The 27,075-nt window shown below is 43.8% G+C and overlaps 3 protein-coding genes across 7 annotated transcripts in view; all 3 read right to left on the reverse strand.

Moving 5' to 3' along the window:
• Positions 1-560: 560 nt before the first annotated feature.
• Positions 561-13,648, reverse strand: foxk1 (forkhead box K1). Its single transcript, XM_028987624.1, has 9 exons — positions 12,924-13,648; positions 11,093-11,290; positions 8,085-8,259; positions 7,433-7,579; positions 6,938-7,131; positions 5,214-5,380; positions 4,858-5,124; positions 4,333-4,548; positions 561-3,759 (listed from the first exon to the last, which is right to left on the reverse strand). Exons 1-9 carry the CDS (start codon positions 13,325-13,327, stop codon positions 3,560-3,562), a joined length of 1,968 nt encoding a protein of 655 aa, XP_028843457.1. The 5' UTR covers positions 13,328-13,648; the 3' UTR covers positions 561-3,559.
• A 1,896-nt stretch (positions 13,649-15,544) lies between these two features.
• Positions 15,545-20,689, reverse strand: LOC114793388 (cytochrome P450 3A27-like). Of its 2 annotated transcripts, none has more exons than XM_028985098.1 (13): positions 20,507-20,689; positions 18,462-18,558; positions 18,320-18,372; positions 18,123-18,222; positions 17,909-18,022; positions 17,676-17,761; positions 17,453-17,601; positions 17,155-17,279; positions 16,986-17,073; positions 16,689-16,849; positions 16,347-16,573; positions 16,090-16,252; positions 15,545-15,792 (listed from the first exon to the last, which is right to left on the reverse strand). In XM_028985098.1, exons 1-13 carry the CDS (start codon positions 20,569-20,571, stop codon positions 15,703-15,705), a joined length of 1,518 nt encoding a protein of 505 aa, XP_028840931.1. In that variant the 5' UTR covers positions 20,572-20,689; the 3' UTR covers positions 15,545-15,702. The 2 variants fall into 2 exon arrangements, with proteins under 2 accessions (XP_028840931.1, XP_028840930.1); XM_028985097.1 differs by having other exon boundaries at positions 16,347-16,603.
• A 955-nt stretch (positions 20,690-21,644) lies between these two features.
• Positions 21,645-27,075, reverse strand: part of sdk1a (sidekick cell adhesion molecule 1a) — a 236,247-nt gene continuing 230,816 nt past the window's right edge. For 3 of the 4 annotated variants that reach the window (XM_028985095.1, XM_028985092.1, XM_028985096.1), the window contains 3 exons: positions 26,771-26,894; positions 25,473-25,602; positions 21,645-24,369 (listed from right to left, as the gene is read on the reverse strand). In XM_028985095.1, the coding sequence (XP_028840928.1) occupies positions 24,097-24,369; positions 25,473-25,602; positions 26,771-26,894 (527 nt within the window). In that variant the 3' untranslated portion in view covers positions 21,645-24,096. The remainder of the gene's footprint in view (positions 24,370-25,472; positions 25,603-26,770; positions 26,895-27,075) is intronic. The other variant, XM_028985093.1, reaches the window with a different exon arrangement.

Genomic DNA, 27,075 nt, shown 5'->3' on the forward strand with positions numbered 1-27,075 from the left:
ATATTGTGTATATTTATAATAGATGTTAATTATATATAATATATTATATAAATGTAAATGATTCGAGTTTGGTGAGTAGTTTGATTATCTAACCATAAAAAGATCAATCAAATTTGTAAGAGCCTCTCATTGGGTAATTGCTGCATGGAAGATATTGTTTCATATGGTAAATGAGTCATTTGACCCCAATTGATGTCGTGAGTAGCTGGTTATTCCATCAGTGAATTTCTTTTATGACAATGCCAGGACTCATCAAACTCAAATTGTGATAGTGGCACCATGTTCACATGGATTGGCCACCACAGAGTCCAGAGACCTTAACCCCACTGACAATCTTGGGGGTGCGCGGGAGAAGAATTTTTACAAGCATCTAACAGTCCCGTCATCCATACAAGCTCCGGACAGAAATAGCTCAATGCTGCAATCATGGCCAAAATATTAGTGTGTGTGATTTTTTTTGAGAGGCAGTGTATATTATATAACAAGATTATATATTTATGGTTTATTAATTAGACTGAGCATCACCACTGCACCGTAGTCATAAAAGCAAAGAGACATGGTTCTTGCATTTTTCTTTTAATTTTCTGCAGTCAGCATGTAACATTTCCTATGGTTCACCCAAAGGCAAAACAGACTGAGCTGCACAGACATTGAACGGTTTTGGAAATGGCGCTGATACAGTGGAGGTGGTGTAAATAGACAGTATGGCAGGAACAGACAGAAGTACACCATCAAAAAATGATTTAAAACACCAGGTATTCAACACACAGTGACATACAAATGTGAACATTAGACCTCTTCCAAATACTAGATAAACAAACAAAAAAATTAAACATGAAAATGGTCAATCTAACAATACAACATTGTTCATGCAAATTAAATAACACCCCTGTGTTCTATTTAAGTGTTTTTATTTCAAACACTTGTCTTAGGAAGTCACAGTTTAACATATGGGAATATGAAGAACATCAATGAGTTAATTAGTCGACAAACTACTCAAACAATACGATTAAATAAATGTAAAGGAAATGAGATTCCTCCTCCCTAAATGGTTTTATTAAGTTTAAGTTGGATTGTTATATTGATTAATATATTAATGCAGTAGTGGACATAATATGAACATAATTACCATTTGTGCAGCATTCCACGTAGCTGCAAAAACATCTTTCAAAGACTTAAGAAAGCAAAGTTAATAAAGTGGCTTGACAAGGACGGCACGTTACAAATATTTATTCAATGTGTGTCTGCAGGGCATTAGCTGACCTTGTATCACATAGATTCACGTTTTAACATTTGAAATTTGCTTTAAACGTTTTTTTATCTGTTGTTACAAGAGACAATAAGCAAGAGAGCAAAGTATCTAATTCCAGAACAGAACAAATAACATCACGCTTGTCCAGTATATAGTTGTCAATTTTTTGCAGACATGACTGGTAGTCCTTACAGGAAAAAAAAAATCAGAATTATATCAATTGATCTCAAACTAAAACAAAGACAAAGTTCAGTGACTTTTTGCATGTCTGAATGTGGACGTGGGTGATCAGTAGCTGAATTCCGGTGAAGGTTGTTTATGACTATAAGCCAGTTTCTTTTGTACAGGCAATATGCAAGCAACCACCCATTCTTGCTGCTGATTACGTACTGTTAATTCAAGAATGCAGCATTATTATCTACAGCCCAACTAACCCCCAAAAACCCACACGAGCTATATAAAAAGAAAAAAGCATAATAGCAACAGCAACACTGAAATTATTTTACAGGTAAACTAAATGGCATATTTTACCATTTGGATTACTGTTTGTTAATTATTATTTTATTATTAATATTATTGTAGGAGACCCAAATATAAATTTATGAAGGGAAATAAAAAATATATATAGTAAATTATAATAGTAAATTACTTCAGGTAACCTCTAATATGTAAATTAACCCCTCTAAAAATACAAATAATTTACTTTTAGTTTGAGATAGTGGTATTCTAAGGCACTTCATGGGAATACATGAATTTTAATGCATCTGGTGCATTAGAAATGTATTTTTGTTGAAAACTATTGGTTCACGCAATGCATAGGGCAACAACCACACAAAAATAGCATCCTACTCCCATTACATAATCCTGTTAGTATTGTGATTCTCATCAGAACAGCTTCTCAATAATATACATATTATAGTTTTTCCCCGACATAAACTCTCAGGTCTTCCCACAGACCAATTAATACTTCACAGAAAAAATAAAGATATATAAAGAGCTAAAAACGGTTTAAAATCTAGAAGCATTTCTATATAATACTCCAGAACATTCTAGAATTAGACATTCATTAGACTGGAACAAATCCAAACATCAGCATCTCAGGGCTACAAAAAAAATGGGAGGACATCACCGTTCAGTTTTACATTCCTAAGTCTTCAAAATGGGAGAAAAACATTTGGTTCTCAGTAGCCTCTTATTTATATTATAATACAGCAACTCTAATAAAAGTCAGCCTCACAAGTACGGCGTTTATTATTTTCTCGTAATCCATTGTTATAGCAAATGAGTCACAAATAATTTTCCCATAATACAAAGAGGGATAACCGGTAACATAGCTGTGCTAAATATTGAAAAAAAAAATATCCAAACATTTCATTTATAGTTTTTCCTATATAAAAAAAAAAAAAATTATCATCAGTATCCTAAATAACAGCAACACAGATCCAACAGCAATTTGTCTTAAGATAGAAATGGTCTAATCCAAATAAGAGGGAGAAAAGGGCTACATTCATTCAAGTTTGTTTTAATTTTGCGCTACATAATATCACTGATTAGAAAAATGCAACATTCTAGACAAATCTTTTCTGGATACTACATCTTAATGAGCAAGATAAGAAATTTCTGTAAAAAAATATTTTGTCCTGTACTAACCATGGCATCTATCTAAATGTTCATTTAAGTCATCTGTGTATGTGCTTATATTTGTAACAATCTAGTTTCAGTAGAAATATCTTATAATTGATGCTTATGCTTATGAAAGATTGATAAATAAATCCTAAGAAAGGTAGTGCAGGAAGCTGAGCTCGATGGCGGCTCTGTGGTTTGAATGTAATACATAATGCTTAAATTTCAGAGAGACTGCTGTCTGCAGATTATAAGGTAGCTGCTAAGGTCTTGGTCCCACCCCATCCCAAAATAAGTACTCTTTCTGTGGTACCTTGCTGAAAAAAATACACACATACAAAATTAGAAAATCTGCATGTGGTTTCTCTTGCGTTCTTACCGAGGGACCATATCAATAATAATAATAAAAAAAAAATCCACAAGATTAAAACCGTTTGAGTAACATAAATTTAAGGCTTTTTAATATGTTTTTGAAGCTTAAATAAGTTCCCTCAAACATCACGTTAAGCCTCTTCTTGCAGACCTACACACTCAATAGCTTTTAGCTGACTCTTAGATCACATACACTGAAGTTCGATGTAGAAACAAACAAAAAATGTCCCAAATAGTTTGGCACCTCGGGTGGATGATACTGTGGGACATGGATGAAAATGGTCTCCGTGCATTCCTTCAAACCCCTGTCGCTCATTCGCTTGCCTGCTGGTTCATGGCAACAATGACCGGCTGAGGCACGGAGGCCATGCTGTCTTCCTCCATCTTACGCCTCTTGGGCTCGGTCTCACCTGGTGCTGCCTCCTCAGCCTCCACGCTGGAGGGCCGGTGCACCACCACGGGGGGAGAGGTGGAGGCCTGTGCTGCCAGAATCTGTAGTGGGTTAGTGAGAGCTGAGAGAGGGAGGGAGGGGGAAAAAAAAAAGATTAATTAATAATATTAATAAAAATGTATGTATTGTGTTGAGGTTGTAGGCAAAGCAGTAACACCATATACAATAGTGAGCTAAGGAAGAGTCTAAGTATGTCTGCATTTGTGGGCTGAATCCTTCGGTGGACGCTTTTACATTTCTGGCATTTATAGCCTTACTCACAGAGAGCAAAGACGAGCACAGCACATAAAGAAGCACTGCACGTCACAGGGAATTGAGAGGAGAGAGGACTGCAACACACTCCCCCATGCCACAACCCCAGAAGACGCTGACCACGCCCCCTCAAACATACTTTATTGTAAAACAATACGGCCTCTGGGGCATGCTGTAACTTAAAACATTGCCTGTGGTTTTTTCTCCTATAGCCTCCCAGGTAACAGTTTGTGCCACCCTGGTATGCAACTGATGACTGGATGTGACAGTGGCAGACCCGTGGTCTGACCAGGTAATCCTGAAGTTAACCCACAAATGCTTTCGCAGGCTTACTCACTCACTAAAGTACTGAATCGATTACATCTGGACATCTGCTACATACCGTAGGCACTGGAGGAAATACTGGTGGCAGGTAGGGCATGTTTGCCATTCTGGGTGATGGGCTGGACAGGCAGCTGGTGCTGCCCCAGGGTCACTGGGCCCTGCACAACAGTGAAGCTCTGCTGCCCTCTGCTGGCCGGGCTGATGTGGCTTCCCACCGCCTGGATGACCCTGCTGCCGGCTGGTAGAGAGGTGTGGCCCACAGCGGACGCCTCCTCTATCGCACCAGCAGAAAGATGAAGCAAATACAATTCAGCTGACCACACGTGACTATGACTTTGAAAGAAATATTCATTAAGATGTTGGCTTGGATAGGTTCTCAGGACTGAGACTGTATATGAATTTGCAAGTGATGAAATGTAACACTAATGTGAATATTTGGCCTCTGTTGTGCAGGCCTCTCATAAACATAACTCTTGTTCGAAGATGTATTATTATTTTTTAAATGGTAGATGAATGAGCTCAAAAATTATCAAGGCCAAGAAATCATTTGAGCATTAGCAATTTATTGTAGCTGGAAAGTTACCTCGCTGTTCTCCAGAGCCCTCTGCTGTCCCCTGAAGGCCTCCGGATTGGCTGTTAGTAAGAATGTACCCATTGGAGGAACTGGATGAGGTCGACACCACGCGCACCATGGTGACAGCGGGCGCCTGCTGGACCACGTGAATAGCCTGACCCATAGGCTGCTGGGGTGTGACAACAGGGGCAGACATGTAGGCCACAGGCTTGACCACGCTGGCTGAAGGTTGCGAAGGAACAGCCATGATGACTGGCTGAGAGCCCACTGGTGATCCTGTAAGTGGATGATGATGATGATGATGATTAGGGGGGCTTTATTTCCCTTTAGCTCTCCTCTATTATGCAGAGAGAAGCAGTACCTACCAGGAGCACTCTGGGAGTATCTGTACTCTGGCACAGATGCCAGCTTGGTGCTGAAGTCATGCTCGTGGGATACAGGGGACCCCTCACGGGAGAGACATTCTGGGGTCTGCAGGCCACTCGAGTGAGGGGAGAAAAGGCCTGAGTGGGTGGGGGAGGCCGGAGCACTCCTGCAAAAAACAAAAAACATCTTCTCAATGAACATAATTATAATAATAAAGTATAAAGTGAACATACAGTCTAAATGAAAAATGATGTGACCTGGATTACCTACACATTTTTCATAAGCATACATTTACAGCATTTATCAGATGCCCTTTTCCAGAGCAACTTACAATCAGTAGTGACAGGGACAGTCCCCCCCTGGAGACACCCAGGGTTAAGTGTCTTGCTCAGGGACACAATAGTAGTAAGTGGGATTTGAACCTGGGTCTTCTGGTTCATAGGCGAGTATGTTACCCGCTAGGCTACTACCACCTAAGCAAAATCAACAACTTCCACTTCAATAAATGAAACAGGTTGTAAGCCAGTTTCCTCACACATTAACAATAATAAAAAAAATAGAAATAATATTGTTCTACATGATTAGAAGACTTGGATGCATGTTGGTTTGTGCAATAAGTTACTTCATCTTATTTAAATTTCCTCTATGATTTATTAAAAATAACTCAAAAACAACAGGCAATGTAACTTACATTCAGCAGATCATGGTTACCTAGCAACATACCAGCCCACCAGCTGGTGTACCAAAACATTATTCAACTGATCTGGATTGATAAAGACTTTAACATCTTAGAACCAAACCCATACAGTTAAATAATTAAACCCTTCTGAATTAATGACTGCATAAAACCATAAAACCACAGCCACAATCAGAATCACACATAATTACATCACCAAAAAGTCACAAACTCTCCTTACTTGATAAGTATTTGCCTACTGATTACCAGCATTCTTGGACACTTACTTATAAGTAAGACACTTATTCTTCACATGGACACTTATTCTTAAATGGTTTGACTTGGAAATGGTATTCAGAAAAATGGCAGTGGTTGCCCAGCGGGTAAGGAAACGGACCCGTAATCAAAAGATTGTCGGTTCAAGTCCCGAACCACCAAGGTGCCACTGAGCAAAGCACTGTCCCCACACACTGCTCCCCGGGTGCCTGTCATGGCTGCCCACTGCTCACTAAGGGTGATTGGTTAAAAGCAGAGGACACATTTTGACACGTCACCGTGTGCTGTGCTGCAGTGTTTCACAATGACGACCACTTCACTTTCACTCAAGCACATACTGATATCTTATCTAGTTTATGACACCTCAGAACACAAACCTCACTCTGGGAGGGTTAGATTATTTAGGTTTACATTGGTCCTTTTAATTCAAACACAAAAGGTGACTGTGACTATATCTAAATTTCAATAGGATATAAGAAGTAAAAAAATTACATGAAGAAAATGCTGAAAAGTAATCAAATACAGTTTCATGGAGGTAAGATGCCAAATTAATCTTCACAGAAGCTAAGCACAATGGGACAAACACAGGGACCGGACTGAAACAAAGACTTGTGTGACATGGCGGCAGCCACCACCGAAGTAAAGGGGACTGTGTCCATAAAAAAAAAATGCAGCCGAGGAGGGAGGCAGAACAGAGTAGACCGAACTGGCTCGTTCTACAGACCTTGTGATAGAGGCCTCAGGCATGGTGAGGAGATTTGGCGTATTTACCGAGAGGAGAGGGGGCCGAACGGCGTGCGGAAGCAGGAGACGCCCCTCTGCCGCCGCTTGCGAAAGGCCTGCTCCACCAGCTTGGCCTCGGAGGAGGGGTCCACCCTCCAGAACGAACCCTTCCCCGGCTCCTCCTGAGAGCGGGGCACTTTGATGAAGTAGCGGTTCAGTGACAGGTTGTGTCTGATTGAGTTCTGTAAATACAACCAGACGGGGGTGGAGGTGGGGGGTGGGGGCACACCAGAGACAAAACAGTTCAGAGCTCCGGGGCTGGGACACAAACAGAAGAAATGAGAGAGCAGGCGCTACACAACAGTCATAACATTTGCAGATTTACATAACTAAAGTGCTCAATGTTTAGAAATATGTCTGTCCAATTATTTACAATTCAAAGTCAAGGAATTTTCTGAGCTCTTGAGATCGATCGAGAAAAAAAAAGAAGAAAATTCATGTGAAAGACAGAATCGGGGTGCTGGACTGTGTGCTGGAACCCACCTGCCAGCCCTTATCTGCTGTCCTGTAGTAGGGGTAATGCTTGGTGATGTGGGCGTAGATGCCGCTTAGTGTGAGCTGCCGGTCCTGGGCGGAGGAGATGGCCTGGACAATGAGCTGGGCGTAGGAGTACGGCGGCTTGGACTCGTCCTGCAGAGTTAAGTGACAATAAGATTTAGGAATTTATTTAATCAGTTATTGAATAATTGAGTGCAGAGGAGAGTAAAATCGTAACAGCGTAGACATACAGTTTAAGCACAATCGCAACTAACTGCATTTGATGGAGAAACAAATTCATCATGAACTCGGGAGGGCTGTGATCCACACACACGAGGCCAGGCCGTTTCATGCTGGAAACCCAGTTCCACTGAATCAGCACAATGCCGCAATTATCCATTCATTTATTCGTTTTGCCTGTATCATGACGTTTGCAACATCAGCGTTGGTCATGTTCCTTTTGAATGTTATTTTGTGACCTCCTGACAGCACACAGATGAACAACTGCGCTTTATGGGGCACCGTCTAAATTGCCCCGTTAAGGCGATGATTAAAAATGTCTCCAAAACTCTCCCAAAAGGACCACAGATTACTGGCATTCTTGAAATGTTGCTCCGGAAACGCGGGTATATGAGCCGAGCAGGGGAGAAAGACTCACCTTGGGACTGTCTCCGCCCAACGCGTCTGTCTGTTGCTGCTGCTGCTGCTGCTGCTCTGATACGGCCTTGGCTGCGTACTCAGCAGCCAGCTGGAGGTCTGAAGTGATGTTACGGCCGTAGCGGTACCCCGAGGACCCCGCCCCGCGCGGACTAGCCGGACAGGAGTTGGGCACGCTGTAAGGAAATGCTGGGAATTAGGGTCAGCCATTATAAACAGCAAAAAAAAAAAGCAAAACCCACACTGAGCAGGGACAACTACACCCCAGGACGGAGTTCAATTTTCTATACACAGCCCCTATTATTATGTATAGTACACACACATACAGTATAAAGTTCAAACCCAATATGAGCTCATTCCCAAAATGAGTTGGTGTGACCTGGTGTCAGTATAGATAATAATCTATGATGCCATTTTTTTTTTCTTTTAAAATACAAATTCACACAAATAAATTCAACACAACCACTTAAAACTGCCATATTTTTATGACTCTTCTCCAAAAAAAAAAAAAAAAAAAAAAAAAAGCAGCATTTACAAAGGCCTTTCAGACAGGAAACCATCCCCAAACGTGCTTTTCTCCTCACAAGGTTGAAGTCCGGCTGCTCCATGCCACAATAACGCTGCACCTCCACCAATAACAAGAGGGCCTACGCCGCACCCCTTCTAACCACACTGCGCTGTCTGCGTGATAACGCCTCGCGGCCCATGGGAAATGTTTTTTTTTTTTGGTAGAAGCTTATCATAACAGCGCTGAGTGAAGAGGCGTATCGCCTGAGCAGCACTGCACCGCGGCGGGCACCCCTAGTCCCGAACTTCCCTGTCCACGTCATCCACGCGGTTTGCTGGTGAACTCAGATCTCCTCTTGACGACACGTGCAGCAACGATGTACCTCGGGGCCAGCGTCCAATGCCGATTAATTATTAACCCATTTTAACAACAAAATCTGCACTTTCTTGTCTGTGCGTCTGAAGTGCTGTTATGCATCCTTGTGGAAGTAGAAAAAAAAAAAAAACATACAAACACATGGTTCATTTTTAACTGGTGCTGCTAAGCGCAGCGTTTAAACGTAAAGCACGAAGCGACCGATCAAAGCACACAGGCTGTAGAACAACGATACAGTCGAAAACAGGGTGTTCCCAACAGTGCCGTGCTGCAGGTCAGGCAGTGGTCATGTGATGGCACATCTCAACAACTGCAGAATTTAGAGTGCCTGTCGGCCCCAGGGTAAGTCTGCAGGGAAAATGGCAGAGAGTGCAGCAGTGCGCACGGAGCAGGAACGTTTCCAACCGCTTCCAAACCCGTCGGACGGGGTGAATAGAAGGAAACCCTCATCTGCAGCAGAGGAAGAGGATTCAGGAAGGTCAGAGCATGCGTGCTGTTTGTTTTGGTTAGACGAGCTCGCCATCAGGGGGGATGGGGAAGGCTGTTTGGGGGAGACCGTGGCGGACGGAGTGGGGTGGGTTGGCAGAGGCCGAAAGGAGGGATTGGAAAAAGAAAAGTATCTGTGGCTCAAAACACAAGACCACAACACTTTGCCTTTCGGCCAATCAGCGCACACCAAGCTCAGCACATGCCATATATGGCATGAGCACACATGGGCCGCTCAGAGTCAGGGCCGCACGTGGAGCAGTTCTGAGAAGTGGCCACTGGGGGTGCTCATCTGTCTCTGCACATGCTGCTGTGTTGCCTACGAATCATGGAAAAGTTGTGCAGGAGCAGCAGGGAAAAAAGCAACAGTTGACAACAGTTAAACCTTTCAACCAAGTGATTTAATCTTACATACACACACACACACACACACACACACACACACACACACACACACACACACACACATTATGCTGAACTGTACAGATTAAATGCAAAAATTCAATATTATCCAATTACATATGATATTTCAATATTTAATTGCTTTCAGATTCATTATTTCATGGTGACTCCATGATGCTTGTTAAGCCAGAAATATTCTTGCTGTGTGAATCCATACACCGTTGTGTTGCTAACGTTTGTGTTGATATACATAAGGTGAGTCGTAATCTGTAGTGTGCACTCCTTACCACCAGGGGTCAGTGTCGAGGCAGCAAACCACATAAAAGAATGAAAAATTGTATCTCGGGGTGTCAAACTTGTGGCCTGCGGGTTGTCACATGCACATCCACCACATGCACATCCACGATTATAGATCTATACAAAGCGATCTCGCGAATTTGACATTTGCCGTATGAAATAATCACGTGTTGAGTGCAGATCTGTCAACACTGTCCGTATAAAATGACACAGGTACTGCCTGATGCAAAGATAGCAAGTATAGTTCTGAATTTAGACACACACACACACTGCTCCAGAGCTGGGAGATTCAAAAACCACAACTACAGGAAAATCCAAACTCTGCATGAAACTGGTGACTAGGGACAGTGGTGGCCGAGCGGTTAAGGAAGTGGCCCCATAATCAGAAGGTTGCCGGTTCGAATCCTGATCCGCCAAGGTGCCACTGAGCAAAGCACCGTCCCCACACACTGTTCCCCGGGCGTCTGTCATGGCTGCCCACCTCTCACTCAGGGTGATGGGTTACATGCAGAGGACAAATTTCACTGTGTGCACCATGTGTTGTGCTGCTGTGTATCACATGTGACAATCTTTATCAGCTTTTTTTGAATACATATTTAAAGGTATTTATTACTATATTATTTGTCTGTTTAGTTTTTAATTATACCTCTAGGTCTTCGATCACTAGATATTACTGATAGACATTTTTCTGCAATAGCGACTATTAGCCCACATTAACCACACATTCTGTGATGGTACGCAGCAGGCATCTGAAGCCAGATTAAGAGTCTTCAGTCTAATTTAAGGACGTCTGGTTCAGGCTCAGGTGAGTCTGTCGCTGACCCTTCTGGTGACCTCTGACAGAATACTCTCAGGCACATAACAGAAGATATTGCGACAGATTTGTTTATATGAAGGAATCCAATCTTTCACCCTGGGTGTGAAAAGATTGTAACTTGTACCTTATGGTTCCGGTCGGTGAGGGCAGTGGGCTCATCATGCTTCTGAAGTCTGTCTCAGGAATGTTGATTTTCAGGGGGGAGATCTGTGGGTACAGGGGCCTCATTGGAGACATGGGGGCTTCCTCTTTCAGCACCTCCTTGTGGTAGAGGGCAGTGAACTGAATTTTAATGACTGTACTTGGAAATCGAAACGTACACCTAGAAGAAAGGGAGTTACACCAAAATCAATAGGATGCAAACGAGAGATTATTAGCAACAGCGAAACTTTCAAGGCATGTTATATCAGCAGATTTTCCCATGTCACTTGGCTTCTTGAAATCACAGCACGAACAAAAACGGACTATAAAACCACAAGTCGGCTGGTTTCAGACTTTGAAATGCACCCTTGTGTCTAGTGGGTGTTTGTGCTCTTAATGGAAATAAAATCAACAGAACTACTTTTCATCCAGCAGGATAAAGCTGGACAAGATGGGGTCACCTGAAAACTATGTCAGCATCGGTGGCAACTAAGGGAAAGTGGGCAATAAATCACTCGATTTATTATAGATTTAGTCTAATCGTAAAAAGCCAACAAAACACATTTGCTCATCATACCCACACAGCGCACAGTGTCTCAGAGTAAAAAAAAAAAAAAAAAAAATGTAATCCCATCGTGGTTCAAGTCGACGCTCACTCAGCCCCTTGCCAGCGTTTCTGAAGTGCTGGCAGTGCAGGCGGGGAGTGATGAATTAGTTGCTCTGCCACCAAAAGGCTTATTTACACAAGTGCAGCACCAGGAAGCCACATTTAATGCCCCACCGTACACAGTCCAGTTGTTTTAAAGGACATGCTTGGCCCGATCCGCTGTCGGAAGCCGTTTTCACATAAATCTGTAAATCTGGAACGGCCACTGTAACATGTATGCTCTGTTGTGATTTTAAAAAATGATCATTGTCAGATTTTATTTTTGATGACAGACAAATAAACAGGGTCTTTGATCTCAGACAATCTATCTTAATATTGACTTTTCTTTCCTTCAATTGCCGTTCTAATCATAAATTGCAAGAAGCGTTCCAAAGATCATATTTGATCTGCTCCTCTGAGCAGATCAGAGCTGCGGGGCAGCGGGGAAGATGGCGCTGCCCTGTCGCGGCCGTTCCCAGGAACACTCTCTCTCATGCGGGCTGTAAACACGCGTGTGCGCCGCGGCGGGGCCCGACATGGCCGCTCCCGGCCGCCAGCCGCCCGGAGGGCCGCACGCCCCGCCGCGGCGACCGGGAACAGCGTCGCACAACCGCGTACAAACGAACACAAAAAAGGCGGACGGAGCAGAATGAAAACCCTCCGCGGCCACGACGGGCTGGTTACGCGCACAGTAGCCTCGTTAGCCGTCTGCACGCCGTCATGGTGGAGAGTTGAGAAAACGTCGTTTTGTGGGTTTTTGTAAATGACGAACAAGTTTTTCCTTTCTTTCTTTGTGTTATGTTGAGTGTAAAAAGTTTCCCGTGACTCCGGAGTGTAAATAAAGCCTCTGCGGCTAGCTGGCTAACGTTAATCTGACGTGTGGCCTCATGTCCTTCCTACGCGAAGACGTTCCCGACCTCGCAGAAACAAAACAACTTTTCTTTTTCCGACATCACGTCCGTGACATTCACATTTTTCGCTTTTGGCTACTTCGCGGCTGCACGCCTAAAAGTTCACTTCTGCGGAGGCAGCAACGCGTCGGGAGAGCCATGCCGGCCCGTCAGGCCCGTCCTCGCTGACAGCCTGAGCTCGGTCCCGGGGCGGCCGGCCGACCGGCAACCCCCCCGCCGCGCTGCCATTCTGCTTCATCGGGCTTAAGGCGACTTACTCGCTGGGCAGGAGGAGCGGCTGCGCGCCTCTCCTCTGGAACACCCCGTCCACAAACACCCCGTTCTTCCCAAGGCAGCGCAGGTAAAAGCTGGGCTCTTCGAACGTGATCTGCAGATGCCGCCGGGAGATGAAGCTCGAGTGGCCCATGTTGACGTCCACCGAGCCGTGCGACGAGTTGCGGCCCACCGTCACTGTCCTCTGGCGCATTACAAACTCAAAGTCCCTGCCTTCGATGCGCGCCAGGGCCGGAGGAGGCGGCGAGGAGGGCATGGAGGACCGGATCCCAGTCGTGCTCGAGCTGAGGGCGTACACGGCCGGGATCGCCACCCTGACCGGGCTGCAGGGCGCAGACTTGAGCGCCAGCAGGGCCCGGGCCCCCGTGTCGTCTCCGAAATCAGCCATGTTTCCTCGCACAGTGCAGACGGGATTTGAACGCGACGGCTGGAAGGCTGCGCTCTGTTGCTGTTGATGGTAGTCACAACATGAAGGCGGGCGGCCGCCAAAAGCCGGACCGGATTCCCGGCGCGGAGCGGAGCCCGCGCCGCGCTTCCCCGGTCCCCCCCAGCTCTGGCGTGTCAGCGCGCCGCCGGCGCGGCCTTGTCCTCGTTTTCAGGCGGTCTAACGTCCGAGCGCGAACACGGGCGAGCGTCCTCGGAGACGCGGAGCCCCCCCCGCAGTCTCCTGTCCAACAACTGGTTAATATAACAGCAGTTCCTGGAACCGGACGACACGTGCGTTACATGTGGCGCTGGACGGGTTCACGTCGCCGGCAGATCTCAGCCGAGCCTTCGCGCATTTGCATACGCCATTTGGCGAAAGCTGTTTTTATTGGGAATTTGTCGCAAATTGAATTGTTCGTGGTGTTTGAACGAGCTCTGGCAATGACGTCAGCCTCTTCTAACCAGTGGCAGCCTTCTGTGTTTATAAACAGTCAAAGTACAAGAAAGTCACAAAACGCGGACACTGGATTCCACTGGAATTTTTTTTACTCTCCAAAACCCGCGTAGGTACGCGGAACAAACGCTAGATGTCCGCATGCTTAAGATGTTGATTCTCTTTCCCGAATTCCCTTTAAAATCTGAAACTGAGGTGGTAACGTTACAATATAATACATCTACACTACAGGCCAAAAGTTTGGACACACCTTCTCATTCAATGTGTTTTCTTTATTTTCATGACCACTTACGTTGGTAGATTCTCACTGAAGGCATCAAAACTATGAATGAACACATGTGGAGTTATGTACTTAACAAAAAAAGGTGTAATAACTGAAAACATGTTTTATATTCTAGTTTCTTTAAAATATCCACCCTTTGCTCTGATTACTGCTTTGCACACTCTTGGTATTCTCTCGATGAGCTTCAAGAGGTCGTCACCTGAAATGGTTTTCCAACAGTCTTGAAGGAGTTCCCAGAGGTGTTTAGCACTTGTTGGTCCCTTTGCCTTCACTCTGCGGTCCAGCTCACCCCAAACCCTCTGGATTGGGTTCAGGTCCGGTGACTGTGGAGTCCAGGTCTCCAATTTTTGTTAAGTACATAACTCCACATGTGTTCATTCATAGTTTTGATGCCTTCAGTGAGAATCTACCAATGTAAATGGTCATGAAAATAAAGAAAACACATTTACATGTCAGTCAAAACATATTAGTTTAGCTTGTATTTATTTAAAAATGTATTTTAGTTATCCCCAGTAACCAATATATTGTCACAGGAACAAGTTTATCTAGTTTCTGTTCAATTAAAAATTCATTGTTATTAAAAATTCATCTGTTGAATTATGAGAAGGCCCTTGGGTGTGTGGATATTAGCGATTTTATTGTTCTATTGTCTTGGGACAATACATTTAAAGCATTAATTGTTATTATCCTATAGCAAATTATGACACATGTCAAAACATGGAAATGAGGTGCAGTTTTTAGTACACAAATGTATTTATGATATTACTGCTGTAATTCAGTGTTTATTGTAGCAACTTTCTTTAGCCGGTCAAATCTTCGGAGAAATGGCAGTAAGTGGTCAGGCTTTTTTGTGCACAGGCACTGATAAATGAAATCTTCGGTTTCTGCACCTCCTATTCCTTCTACAGGGTATTAACTGTTGCCACACACTTCACTACCAGAGGCTTGCCGCATGCTGGCTGATTTCTCTGGAATTAGTACACTTATCTTATGCTTGTGTGGTTTTTAAAATGTTGGGCAGTGTGAAGATGACTGTTCGTGCTAGCTGCCCACAAATTTGAGCAGATGTGTTGTATGTATTTGGACTGAGTATATTATGAAGGAAGGTAGGAAGGAAGTTGTCCAATTGTATGTCTGAAAGTGAATAGTTGTCACACAGGCAGCCATTAAAGGCACTTCAGTGGCACCTGAAACACTGCAGCACACGGTGACACAACAAAATGTGTCCTCTGCTTTTAACATCACCCTTGGTGAGCAGTGGGCAGCCATGACAGGTGCCCGGGGAGCAGTGTGTGGGGACGGTGCTTTGCTCAGTGGCACCTCAGTGGCACCTTGGCAGATCGGGATCTGATCTGGCAACCTTCTGATTATGGGGCCGCTTCCTTAACAGCTAGGCCACCACTGCCCATAATTGTTGAGTCAGACTTGAAACACAAGAAGTATAAAGTAAAATTAGAAAGACATTTATTAACAGGTTATGGATTTTGTTAGGAAAAAATCTCTGTATATAATTTTAACAATAACAATAAAAATAAAAAGATAATTTAACCACTGTGTATAAATTGTGTTTTGAACAGTGATGTAAGCTTCTCACTACTCCTCATTTGTCTTTTTTCACATGAGATCTTGCCACAAGCTTCAGTGTAACTGGCTTTGTCGGTCGATACATAGAATCCAGTTCCAAGGGTATCTAAAGAAGAAAGGAAAAAACAAGGATCTTATTTATAATACACCCCCTTAAAATATTATGGGTCCTTTCCTCCATGGATTAGAAAAACATTTTACTCAAAGACTATTCTTAATCTATGAATGAAAAACCAACCCAATAAGATCAAAGAACACAATAAATAGCACTTCCTGATGACCCACACATAATGATTCTAATCATCTACCATACACAACATGGGAGTGGTAATTGGGAAAGGGTGGTAATAAACAGAAGTGTCAATTTCTGGCTTAGACACACAGAAATGAAAATCCCACCCACCTGAGTTTCCTTGCACGTCTCCAAGGTGAAGTTCTGTAGTAGCTTTACCAAAACCAGCTTCATTATCATAAGAGCATACCTCATGCCAATACAATTTCGTGGTCCAATTCCAAAAGGCAGGTAAGCATATGGGTCAACGCTCTCCTTATTCTCTTTGCTGAACCTTCAGAAGTAATTAACAGAAACAGAACGCAATTTCACAGCTTTTGAGAGAGAGAGACATGATTCACAACATGTTCTATACAAACTCGGCCTACCTCTCTGGCCTGAATGTTTCTGGTGATGGCCAAAGCTGGGGGTCGCGGTGGAGGGCATAGACAGGAATGCCAATAAGAGTGCCTTTGGGTATGGTGATGCCAGTAATGTCCATTGTTTTCTTGCAAAGCCTTTCAATACGTGGAGCAGTCGGGAAAACGCGCATGGACTCACCAATGACCATATCCATGTATTCCATCTGCATCAGGTTTTCATAAGTGACAGGGGCCTGGCAGACATCAACACCCAAAAAAGTACACTTTGCAGTGACATAGAGAAGACATTTTATGACCAAAACCGATCACCTTTGTCAGCTTTGGGATAATATTAGCCACCAAGCTTACATTGTTGGGGAAGATTTCATCAACCTCCTCCACAAGCTTACTTAAGCAGTCTGGATTGGTTGCAAGATTGTAGGCCAGGAACATGAGGGTGGTGCTTGTGGTTTCATACCCAGCAAGAATGAAGATGAATGACTGGGAGAGCATCTCATGATCTGTTAAGCCTAAATACATAGCACAAATGTATAAAATAAAGCATTACAAACCTAAGCACAGTAGACAGCTTCTCAGTATTACTTGGTAATTACATCTTATTAAAGCAGTAACCTAGTGGAATAAAGACATTAGAACAGCTTCTACCTTTAACAGGCTGGTCATCACTGTTTGTCTGTGCTTGTTCTTGAGTGATCTGGGACTGCATCATGAGTTGCAGGAAGTCCACTCTCCTCTGTCACATAGAAAAGGTCATGCTTGGCATTGCATTTTACGATTATGCTTAATAAAAATGTTGTTTGCGCACTTATCATACATGGGTGTCATCACGATGCTGGTCCCTTATCTTCTGCAGGGCACTGTAGAAATACTCCACAACTGACTTGGAGAAAAAACTAAAGCCCAGCTTCTCAAATAGTGGCACCAAAAAAGGGAATAAAACTGAGTAAAAAAGAAATAAATTATATTTATAGAGAGAGAGAGAGAGAGAGTCATGTAATTAAATATTCTTTTATGAATTTAGCTCGATATATTTCAATTTATCAATATATTCTTGTATTCAATGAGGACTTTTACACAAGCCTTATTCTCATTTGACAAGCTGAAAAACATACTCATAATAAGAAAAAGTGGATTGAGAATGTTAAATTTCATCAGTTTTTTCATGTGGCTGACAAATGCGTCGTCCGGGTTGTTTATGGAGTCGGTCTCGACACTGAAGGAGGTGCTGGTAAGAACGTCCATGTTGAAAGGTCCAAATATGCTGCGGGGAAAAGCAGGATGTCTATGATTTGTATTCGTCTGACATTGCATTGCTGTTAAAATTCTGTCACATACTCTTTTATCTGAACTGGTTCCTTCAAGTCCCTTTTTTTCAGATTTTCTACAAAACGACCTGCATATTGGTCTGCTATCGGGAAGACCTTAGAAAAAACAGAAGAAAGCCTGTTTACCAGGGCAATACAGCAACAAACAGCAATGAATTACTAAAATACATATTCAAAAGAATCATTATAAAACTTCTCTCTTTCTCTTGAATGCTTTGGGAATTTGCCAGACCGCCACCAAACCTCTTTGATTCGCCCACTCGTGAATATAGGCGTGAGACCGTTGCGGATTCTCTTCCACTTCTCATCTTCCACAGCTGTGATCATGTCAGCCATTGGCCCAGCCATCTTCATTTCCTGGGCCCAAGTAAAAGCTCAGCCGTGAGCAGGCCTCAACACCAAATATCAGACTCGGATGCTCGGACAGACACAGATTTAAAGAGCGGCAGGCACCTACCCTCCGATTTGTGAAAGCCGAATAAAACTCCTTCACCATGATTGTTTTTATCATCACAGGGTCTGCCACCATTAACACTGGTAATCTCCCCTCAAATACCCTAAATGTAAAAAAAAAAACATTATGTAAATACAACGAGACCCACATTCTTGAGGTATGTCTGTAAAATAAGTGACCGAACAAGAGCAAAGCTTTACCCCCATACTCTTCCATACTTCTGTAAGCATTTAATATCAAAGTTGTGAAATCCCTGCAGGCAGGAGAACAACGGAGAGCCCAGGTCAGCTTCGCGGCTCATTCGATATGAAGGGTGTGTCGAACTGTGTGCCGAATACTCACTGCTCTGATGACAGTTATGAAGGATCCAAAAAAAGGCCAAGGTGTAGGTCCAGAGATGCCGATGTTCCTAAAATAGTTTAAAGGCCATATCCCATATCTACAGACAAGCAAAAGACAACTAGTCATCTTCCAAGAACAGCTTTTTTGAAGGTAAGAGAGACATTCCACTAAACCCCTACCCCACCCAGTCCTGTTCGTTGTCAGAAGGTCATAGGGGGTCAAAATCATGTTTCATTAATCATTTCATTATTAGTGTTGTTGTTATTAATTGCTCAGACTTGTTGAAGAAAATATTTGAAACACGGCACAGAGAATTTAATAAAATTATTTAGCCTACTTGGAGAGAAAGATTATTATAATGTGAGAATATGTCATTCATCCTGTGGTAATGAAATATAATGTAGACTAGTTGTTCTGAACAAGTGTTTGCAGTTAACCGGTTGTAAACTAAATTTTCTAAGGATTTCAGAGAAATCTTGGGCGCTCTGGCATATTAGCCTACAAATTATTTTTACATGTGAGAAATACAATGTGTGGCAGGAGTGTGTGACAAAACACTAAAAAGTGACATTTGTGTGACACTTGAGAGCCACCATTTAGAGATCTGGATGGAGGTCAGGATTTGGAGTCACACTGCATTTTGTCCTCTGCATTTAACCCATCACCCTGAGTGAGTAGTGGGCAGCCATGACAGGCGCCCGGGGAGCAGTGTGTGGGGACGGTGCTTTGCTCAGTGGCACCTCAGTGGCACCTTGGCGGCTCGGGATTCGAACCGGCAACCTTCTGATTACGGGGTCGCTTCCTTAACCGCTAGGCCACCACTGTGGCCTCCACGTGCCTGTATGACCTCCCTACAAAGCCTGGACATGCTCCAGATGAGGTGGTGGATGGTCTCCTGAAGGATCTCCTCCCAGACCTGGACTAAAGCATCCACCAACTCCTGCACAGTCTGTGGTGCAACTTGGTGTTGGTGGATGGAGCGAGACATGATATCCCAGATGTGCTCAACTGGACTCAGGTCTGGTGAACAGGGGGGCAGACCAAAGAATCAATGGCTTAATCTTGCAGGAACTGCTGACACCCCAGCCACAGGAGGTCTAGAATTGTCTGTGCGACCCCCCAAAGAAATGCCACCCTCCACCATTACTGACCCGCTGCCAAACAGGTCATGCTGGAGGATGTTGCAGGCAGCACAACGTTCACCACAGCGTCTCCAGACTTTGTCATGTCTGTCACATGTGCTCAGTGTGAACCTGCTTTCATCTGTGAAGAGCACAGGGCACCAGTGGCGAATTTGCCAATCTGGATGTTCTCTGGCAAATGCCAAGCATCCTGCACGGTGTTGGGCTGTAAGCACAACCCCCACCTGTGGACGTCAGGCCCTCATACCACCCTCATGGAGTCTGTTTCTGACCGTTTGAGCATAAAACAACAAACTATAAAACTGTAGCACACACTGGTAGCAGGTTGACTTTATGTCAGATTTACTAGCCAGTTTACAAACAGACAAGGCGCACCCCAACCCCCAAAGACTTCCTGAAACACGTTCGAATATTATAAATATATGTAAGTCATTTCCTTTTATTGGGGTGAAATAAGCCACACTGGACATGTCCCTGCGGCAGATGGAGGAGATGCGGGGTCCTCCTCCCTGCACACACCACCGCAGTGAATAATAACCTTCCTGCGGTTTGTATTGACGCAGGGTGGCACGCGACATGTTCGGGTCCGTTCATTTGCCTGTGCTGATGGCTGCTCACACCCTGCAACTTGTGCAGGAGTTGTGTTATTGAGCATGATCTTCACTTGCGTGTGCGGCTTAGCACTTTGTAGACGGTCCCTTGACGCGCTTCTGACATGCGCATGCGCAATGGATGCAGTGTTGTTAACCGAGCTCTACAGGTCACTCCTTGGGATGAAAACCTGCCTGTAGTTAAGTGCTGTCGCACAGAACTGCCGTTTGTGCTGCTAAAACGTTTGCCTAACATTTAAAATCATCACAGGTGTGGAAATGCACCAATATAAACATTTTAATATGTACTCACATCATAAGAAGCGTGAAGCCCAACGCCAGGAGACTCCAGGTCTCAACTGAAAATGAAGGCAACATCTTTATCCCGAGAAACAAACCCGCCAAGACCTGAAATAAAGAGTTTCGGTCTCTGCTAAACGCAGGGAAAGGATCCCCGAAATCCCGAGCGACACAAAACCCTTAAATCCCACCCATCGCTTCCGTTCCGGGAGGTTTACAGGTCGGCCCCTCCTCTGCTGACGGCAGAGAAATATATATTTCTGCACGACCTTCGCGCTACCAAGCCCCTTTGGGGAAGATAAACGAACGAGAATTATTTTATTCTATTTTTTATATATATATATATATATTTTTTTTTATTATATTCTTTATTATAATAATATTTTGCCACTAGATGGCGACACGAGGAAAAACAACAACAACAACACAACATTTATTTCTTATATAGCCCATAATCACATACAGTATGTCTCAGTATGTCAGCATGTCCCTAAACAGAAACTGGAGACGTACAGGTCCAGCATGGGATGAGGAACTGGTGTAGATGAAGTTTGTTAACTGGGTTTAATTCTAGGTCCATATATGTGAAGATTGGGAAACATGTTTAATGCAACAGGTGTCTGCTTTCCTGCCTCTTCTCTGCTTTTGTAGAAGAACCCACAGAGCGCAACACACGTGCACGTCTTTGAATACAAGGAAAGAAAAACATACATCCAAACTACACACGTCCCACCATACTGGGATCTTATCACTTATCGCTGTTTTTAACGAGGACTGAAGTCCATTAAGTGAGAAGGTCCACAGGTTACAGGCTTATTATGGCCGACGTCTGGACCATTCCAGGTTAATATTCCAGAGTGTTCTATAATATTAACCAGGTGCATTTATTTCTTAATTATTAGTAAATTAGGGTGAGATAAGAACATAGGTGGCACAGTTGTTTCACAAATAATTTTTTATTTATTTAGAAAGCAGTTTTTTTCATATTTTGGCTTCACATGAAATCACAGTTCAAATAAATTCTGATCACGCTGCGACACTTCTGCAAGAGACACCACATATTAAAATGTCGCTCTGTTTGGCATCTGTATCCAAAGATATCCTGTAAACAACATAAATTAATCACATAAAATAACTCTATGTCTGCCATTCAGAAAAGCCAAATGGTACAACACAACAGCGGAAGAGGATGAGGAAGCACATCATGAGCCATGTTACTGAGTAAAACACTGAAAACTTTCTGTTCATATTTGGTATTCCACACACCAATGGCAAAATGATCCCCATTGGTGACTAAAAGACTTTTTTTCTCATATTTTGTATACTGCAGGTTGCAATCCTAATTAATAAGGCCCAGGTTACCATTGCCTGTATTGAAATGAACATTTCAGATTAAATGGGTTACGGACAACCCAATATGGAATGGTGTGCTGTTCATTTAAACACAGGCTTATTTTAGTTGCAAGTAGTCAAGTATGTAAGGTATACCCAATTTAAAAGAAAATATTACCATAGCAACAGTGGGAAATTCATTTTTTCTAAATATCCTGGAGAAAGCAGTCTGATGTACAGGGCATTGTGAATATAATAAACAGACTGGAGAGTTCCATATTAAAAAAAAAAAAAAAAGCATACGATGTTAAAAACAGATTTTTTTTTTAATAAACCAGATGTTGTAAATGGATAAAGAAGCATGCTGCTGCTTTGCTGAACCAGAAGAAGAGGGTTTTCAGAGCTGGGGACAGGGAACATCTAAAACAAGAGGGTACAGAGGGGGAATGGAAGTAATAGATTAAGGAGGTTAAATACACCACTAGGAGAAGGGTGGGAGAGAACTGCATGCTTGAGGAATGGAGGAGCCTACAAGTACTCCATCTCACAGCCAACCAGATCAGGGCCAACCAGTTCAACCAGTCCCACAGGTTTGTCTAGGGGTCTGTCACACACCTACCTCCTAATTCCTGAACTGTCCGTGTCTCCCCTCAGTCCAATCCACACTGGAGTTGAGGATGCTGGCAGCACCATGTGGATCCTGCTCTTAAGAGTTTTCTAGTGCAGTTGACACCATACAGCCAGCACTAGTAGCGGAGAAGGTCGACACCCATAGTTCGCAAGATGATGGACTTTCTAACAAACATGCTGACACGACGATATGTAGGACAGAGGCACCACAAGGGACAGCTGGGGGACTGGGGGTGGAAGTGTGGTCCAAGCCTAATAAATCAAAATGCAGGACAAAACCTGAAGCTGGAGGTCCAGCTGACAATTTTTTTTTTCAGAATAATAGAAAAAAAAAATTGAATTAATGTGTAGTTATTGTGGTGCAGACTAAGTGGCATTTTTTTTACAGATGTGGAAAAACAACTTTAATGTCTTCTGCAAATACAGGAAACATGCCAAGTTCATAGAATAGAACAAATTATTGTTTTAAGACAGAATGTGCAAGAACATGGAAAAAATGAATTCTTTTACTCATTTGTTCAATTAAAACTGCAAATAATGTCATTGTAACGTCTGGGCTGCCCAATGGTAAAAAAAATGCAGCAAAGAAAGCTTAATTTAATTAAAATGAATTAAAAGTTGATTTCATAATAGTTAGAAATGACCTTGAGTAAAAAGCAGAGACACATCGCAGCAGTGAAGCTGAAACAGAGCAGATGAGACAGACGACCCATGGCAACACATTTCCTCACGCTGCTGTTACACTTTCTGCAATGAACAGTTGCTAAAAGAACCAAAAAAAAGAAAAAATTCAAACACTATAGAACTACGGCACTTGGCAAAAACACTATGATAATAAAAAATTAATTAGTACAAATAATCTATATAGATATATATATATATATAAAACAATTATACTCTCGATATTACACCGATTAAAAGAACAGAACAGTGGTTTGCTCAGTAAAAAATAATTTTCCTTCATTAAAGCAGCGTCCAAAAAGCTTGGGTGTGAGTGAAGGCATTAGCTCTTTCACCCAAAAATTCTTCAGCGATGACACTCCTTACTGAATCTGCTGTTTGTTCTGGTGTTTTTTTGGAGTGGGGTCGGGTGGGGGGTGTGCGCGTGAACTCTGGGCCGAGTCTCGCGTGCTAATGAACGGAAAGGAACCGCCTTTGAATTGAACTCGGGATTATTAGCTGTTTACGGGCATTCAGTTCGGACACGTGTTGTGTTTGTGGGAAAAAAAGAGCTACAGTTCGAATGTATTGTGCAGTGGGACTGAGGTTGCACTGGAACACCTCCATTTACAGCTTCAGAACACACACACACACACACACACACACACACACACTTTCTCTCACTCAAGCACAAACTAAAACACGTCCAGATGTAGTGATTATCCCAAGTGCTTTTAAAAGAACGTTTTTTCCTTTGCTTGTGGACCACACACGTGCTTTCTTCATTTTTTCTTTCTTTCTTTTAAGAAATGGCACAATCAGTGATCAGCATGAAAGAGTACATTCAAAATCAGCAGTTGTGAACATCTTCTTTTGTAGTGCTGGAGTCTGGAGGAAAGCGCGTCCTTGCGCCCCCGTCCGCAACACTAGTTCGTGGGTCCCGTCTCTCGCTGCATGTCGTGTCCATTTGATCCCCCAGCGTCAGACGAACGAGGAGAATCCCGTGACAGGAGTCCGCGAGCCCTGGGCGGGCTGGCCGGCCGGTGTGTAAACCCCGCCCACGCTGTGCTGGGTGACCACAGTCTGGTAGTAGGGCTCGGCGTCCCCGCTGGCACACTCCTCGTAGGTGCAGGCCAGCGACTGCTTCAGCCCCTTCTGCTGCCTCTTCCATGAGTTGAAGTAGGACGGGTCGCTCATGTAGTGGTTCACGAACGAGTGCTTGAGCTGCTCCTCCTCGCAGTCGCTGTCTGTGGCCTTTTCAGAGCAAAGGGAAAGGAGTTTTTAGTGGCACTGTTCACTCCACCGCCGCCTCAGTGTCCCTGCTGTGTGTGGAACAGTTCCACAGTTGACCAGGCATCAGCCATTAAAATGTTGTGTTTGTTAATATTTGGTTGAACTGCATTTAGCCCTGAAAGTTAAAGTGATGATTTTTTTTGTCATTGTGACACACAGCACAGCACGCCGTGCACACGATGAAATGTGTCCTCTGCACTTAACCCATCACCCTTAGTGAGCAGTGGGCAGCCATGACAGTGTGGGGATGGTACCTTGCCCAGTGACACCCCAGTTTCAGTTATGAGTCTGCATCCTTACTGGCAAGGTCACCAGTGCCCCGTATGGAGAACGGAATGGATGGAAATGTGTGATCGTTCTAGTAGTCTGCGTCTGTTCATAATGTCGCCTGAGCAACTGAAGCTCCCGATCCAAACATCGCCTGTATAGCAGCAGGGATCAGCAGGCATCACTTCATGCACTTCCCTCCTTACCCTGATGCCCCCATCACTCCAGGAAGGTGATCAGTCTGGACTCATCTGACCATGTGAGCTTTTTCTATAAATCCAATCTTTGTGATTTCCAGCAAGTAATGAAAGCCTTTTTACTAAATGATTAGCCTCATTAACAAGTGATTTCTCTATTAAACAGAACTGTGAGTTCATCTCTCCAATTTTTACAGCTTTTACAGCTACAGCGATCACTGTCATTCAAAAATATCTTTCCATGACCATGGGACATGTCCTCCCACATGAGAGAGAAGGTAATCACTGCATCCAATCTTAAAGATGGAGCTTGCTGAAACATATTAATCACCGAAGCAACCAGTCAATCAAGGATGCCTCTTCTGTCAGAGCACGTACTATATATTACGCTCTGTATCCTAAGTACCGTTGGGTACGCAAACCTGGCATGAAATGAGGGTTCTGGGGATAAATTATTAAAGTGCCTACAAAAAATGTCTCTCTTTCTGAAAAATATAATCAACAGAGCTGATAAGAAAAAATCTCAGGCCCCCAAGGATGAAACGTGGCCCTTCGCTGCGCTGCTCCGGTGTCGGTAAGGTCCGCGTAGCTGCTGTTTACCTCTGACTCGGACATCTCTGTGGGTCTCTCTGTCAGCGCTGTGCTCTCAGTGGAAACCCCGCCATTGTAGTTGTTGCAGATGTCTTCATCCGAGTAGCGCAGCCCTGCTGGGTTCGGCCGAGGGGGGGACCTGCAGCCCAGATGATCACAAGAGACTGTTATTACGAGTGCAAATGGAGGTTTTTTTGCAAAATGGTCTCTGTTCACATTTTGCTTTGAAAAATGACCATTTCCTTAGAAGTTGCAATAAACCCAAATTTGGTTAAGTATAATAAAAGCTGCTATTTTCACCTTGAAACAACATGTTTAACATGTTTGAGAAGGGGATGGGCTTGATCATTGGATCAGATCTGCAATTTGAGCTTCATTTGATTAGAGAGGGTGTGGCTTATTGCACATTCTAAAATGCACAATTATTTAAAATTGCAACATCAGTCAGAACCATCGCCCCTCTCCATCAGAAGCGCCTAATTCAGGCCCATTATGTCCTTTATAAAAAGTGAGAATGCAGCAGTTTCATGCGCCCTGCGATCCGTGAGAGAAAAGCCGGCTCAGCTTGATTCCAAACAGCATGTGTTTGTGGTTTTTTTTTGCCAGTTTTTACTTTCAAAGTTTGCCACATTAGCATGGCACTCACATCACGTCCCAGACGACCCAGAGAGCTGATAGGAAACACCAGGACACTTCCAGCTATATTGAACCCATAAAGACCATGGGCACAGTTGTTTCTTTATCCTAATATATATTTTTGATGGGTTAATGATGCTTAAACCAATGAAGCTGTCTCACCAGCTAAACACACACTCACTGGACAGTTTATTAGAGATCCCGCAGTTACAACATACATATGTGAACACTGTGTGACCAGGTCTGCCACTGACCAGTGATGAATGGGGTACTGCGTGGCTGATAAGAGTGTGAAATATTTTTTTAAAAAGTGAATGACAGGTTTTGTCGTCTGCCATGGAGCCTCTACCACAGGTCAGCATGCTGTTAACCACACCAGGCGAAGATCGGTTACAGTATAGTCATCCACGGCAGTGAGCTGCAGGGAGTCGACTTGCATTTTAGCTAAAATTTCATTGTGATCTGTTGAGCGACCCAAGAAAAAGGCTGAAACGATGCTGTTACTGCTGCTTTGAACCCGGACTTCTGATTTTGAAGCAAGCGGTCCTGTGCGTTTCATGAAACATCACATTTTGACTGAGCCAGCGGCGGGGCCACCTGTAGCACTGGAGGTCCGGATCTGAGCTGGGAGTGCTGGTGCAGAGGACGACTCTGCTCCCCTGTGTTCTCACCTGGTGCCATTCTTCCTCAGGAAAGTGCTCTTGACGTGCAGAGGTCGGCTGTTGAGCTCCAGCGCGGTGAAGCCTCCGTTGTCCAGGGTGACAGACTCCTCCACGGTGGAGACGGCTTTCCCTGCTTGGGTGAACATTTCTGTCATCATCACCATCATCACCACCTCCACAGCAGGAGAAAAAAAAACCCACAACGGGCCACTAACAGAACGCTGGCGCGTACAGTACTACTAATGTCAGCGTTAATGCTGAAACATTATTGTGACACTTCACACAGCCCTGCTGCAGAAAGCTGTAGCCGATTT

This window comes from Denticeps clupeoides, chromosome 7 (assembly GCF_900700375.1).
Source record: "Denticeps clupeoides chromosome 7, fDenClu1.1, whole genome shotgun sequence".
NCBI classification, from domain to species: Eukaryota; Metazoa; Chordata; class Actinopteri; order Clupeiformes; family Denticipitidae; genus Denticeps; species Denticeps clupeoides.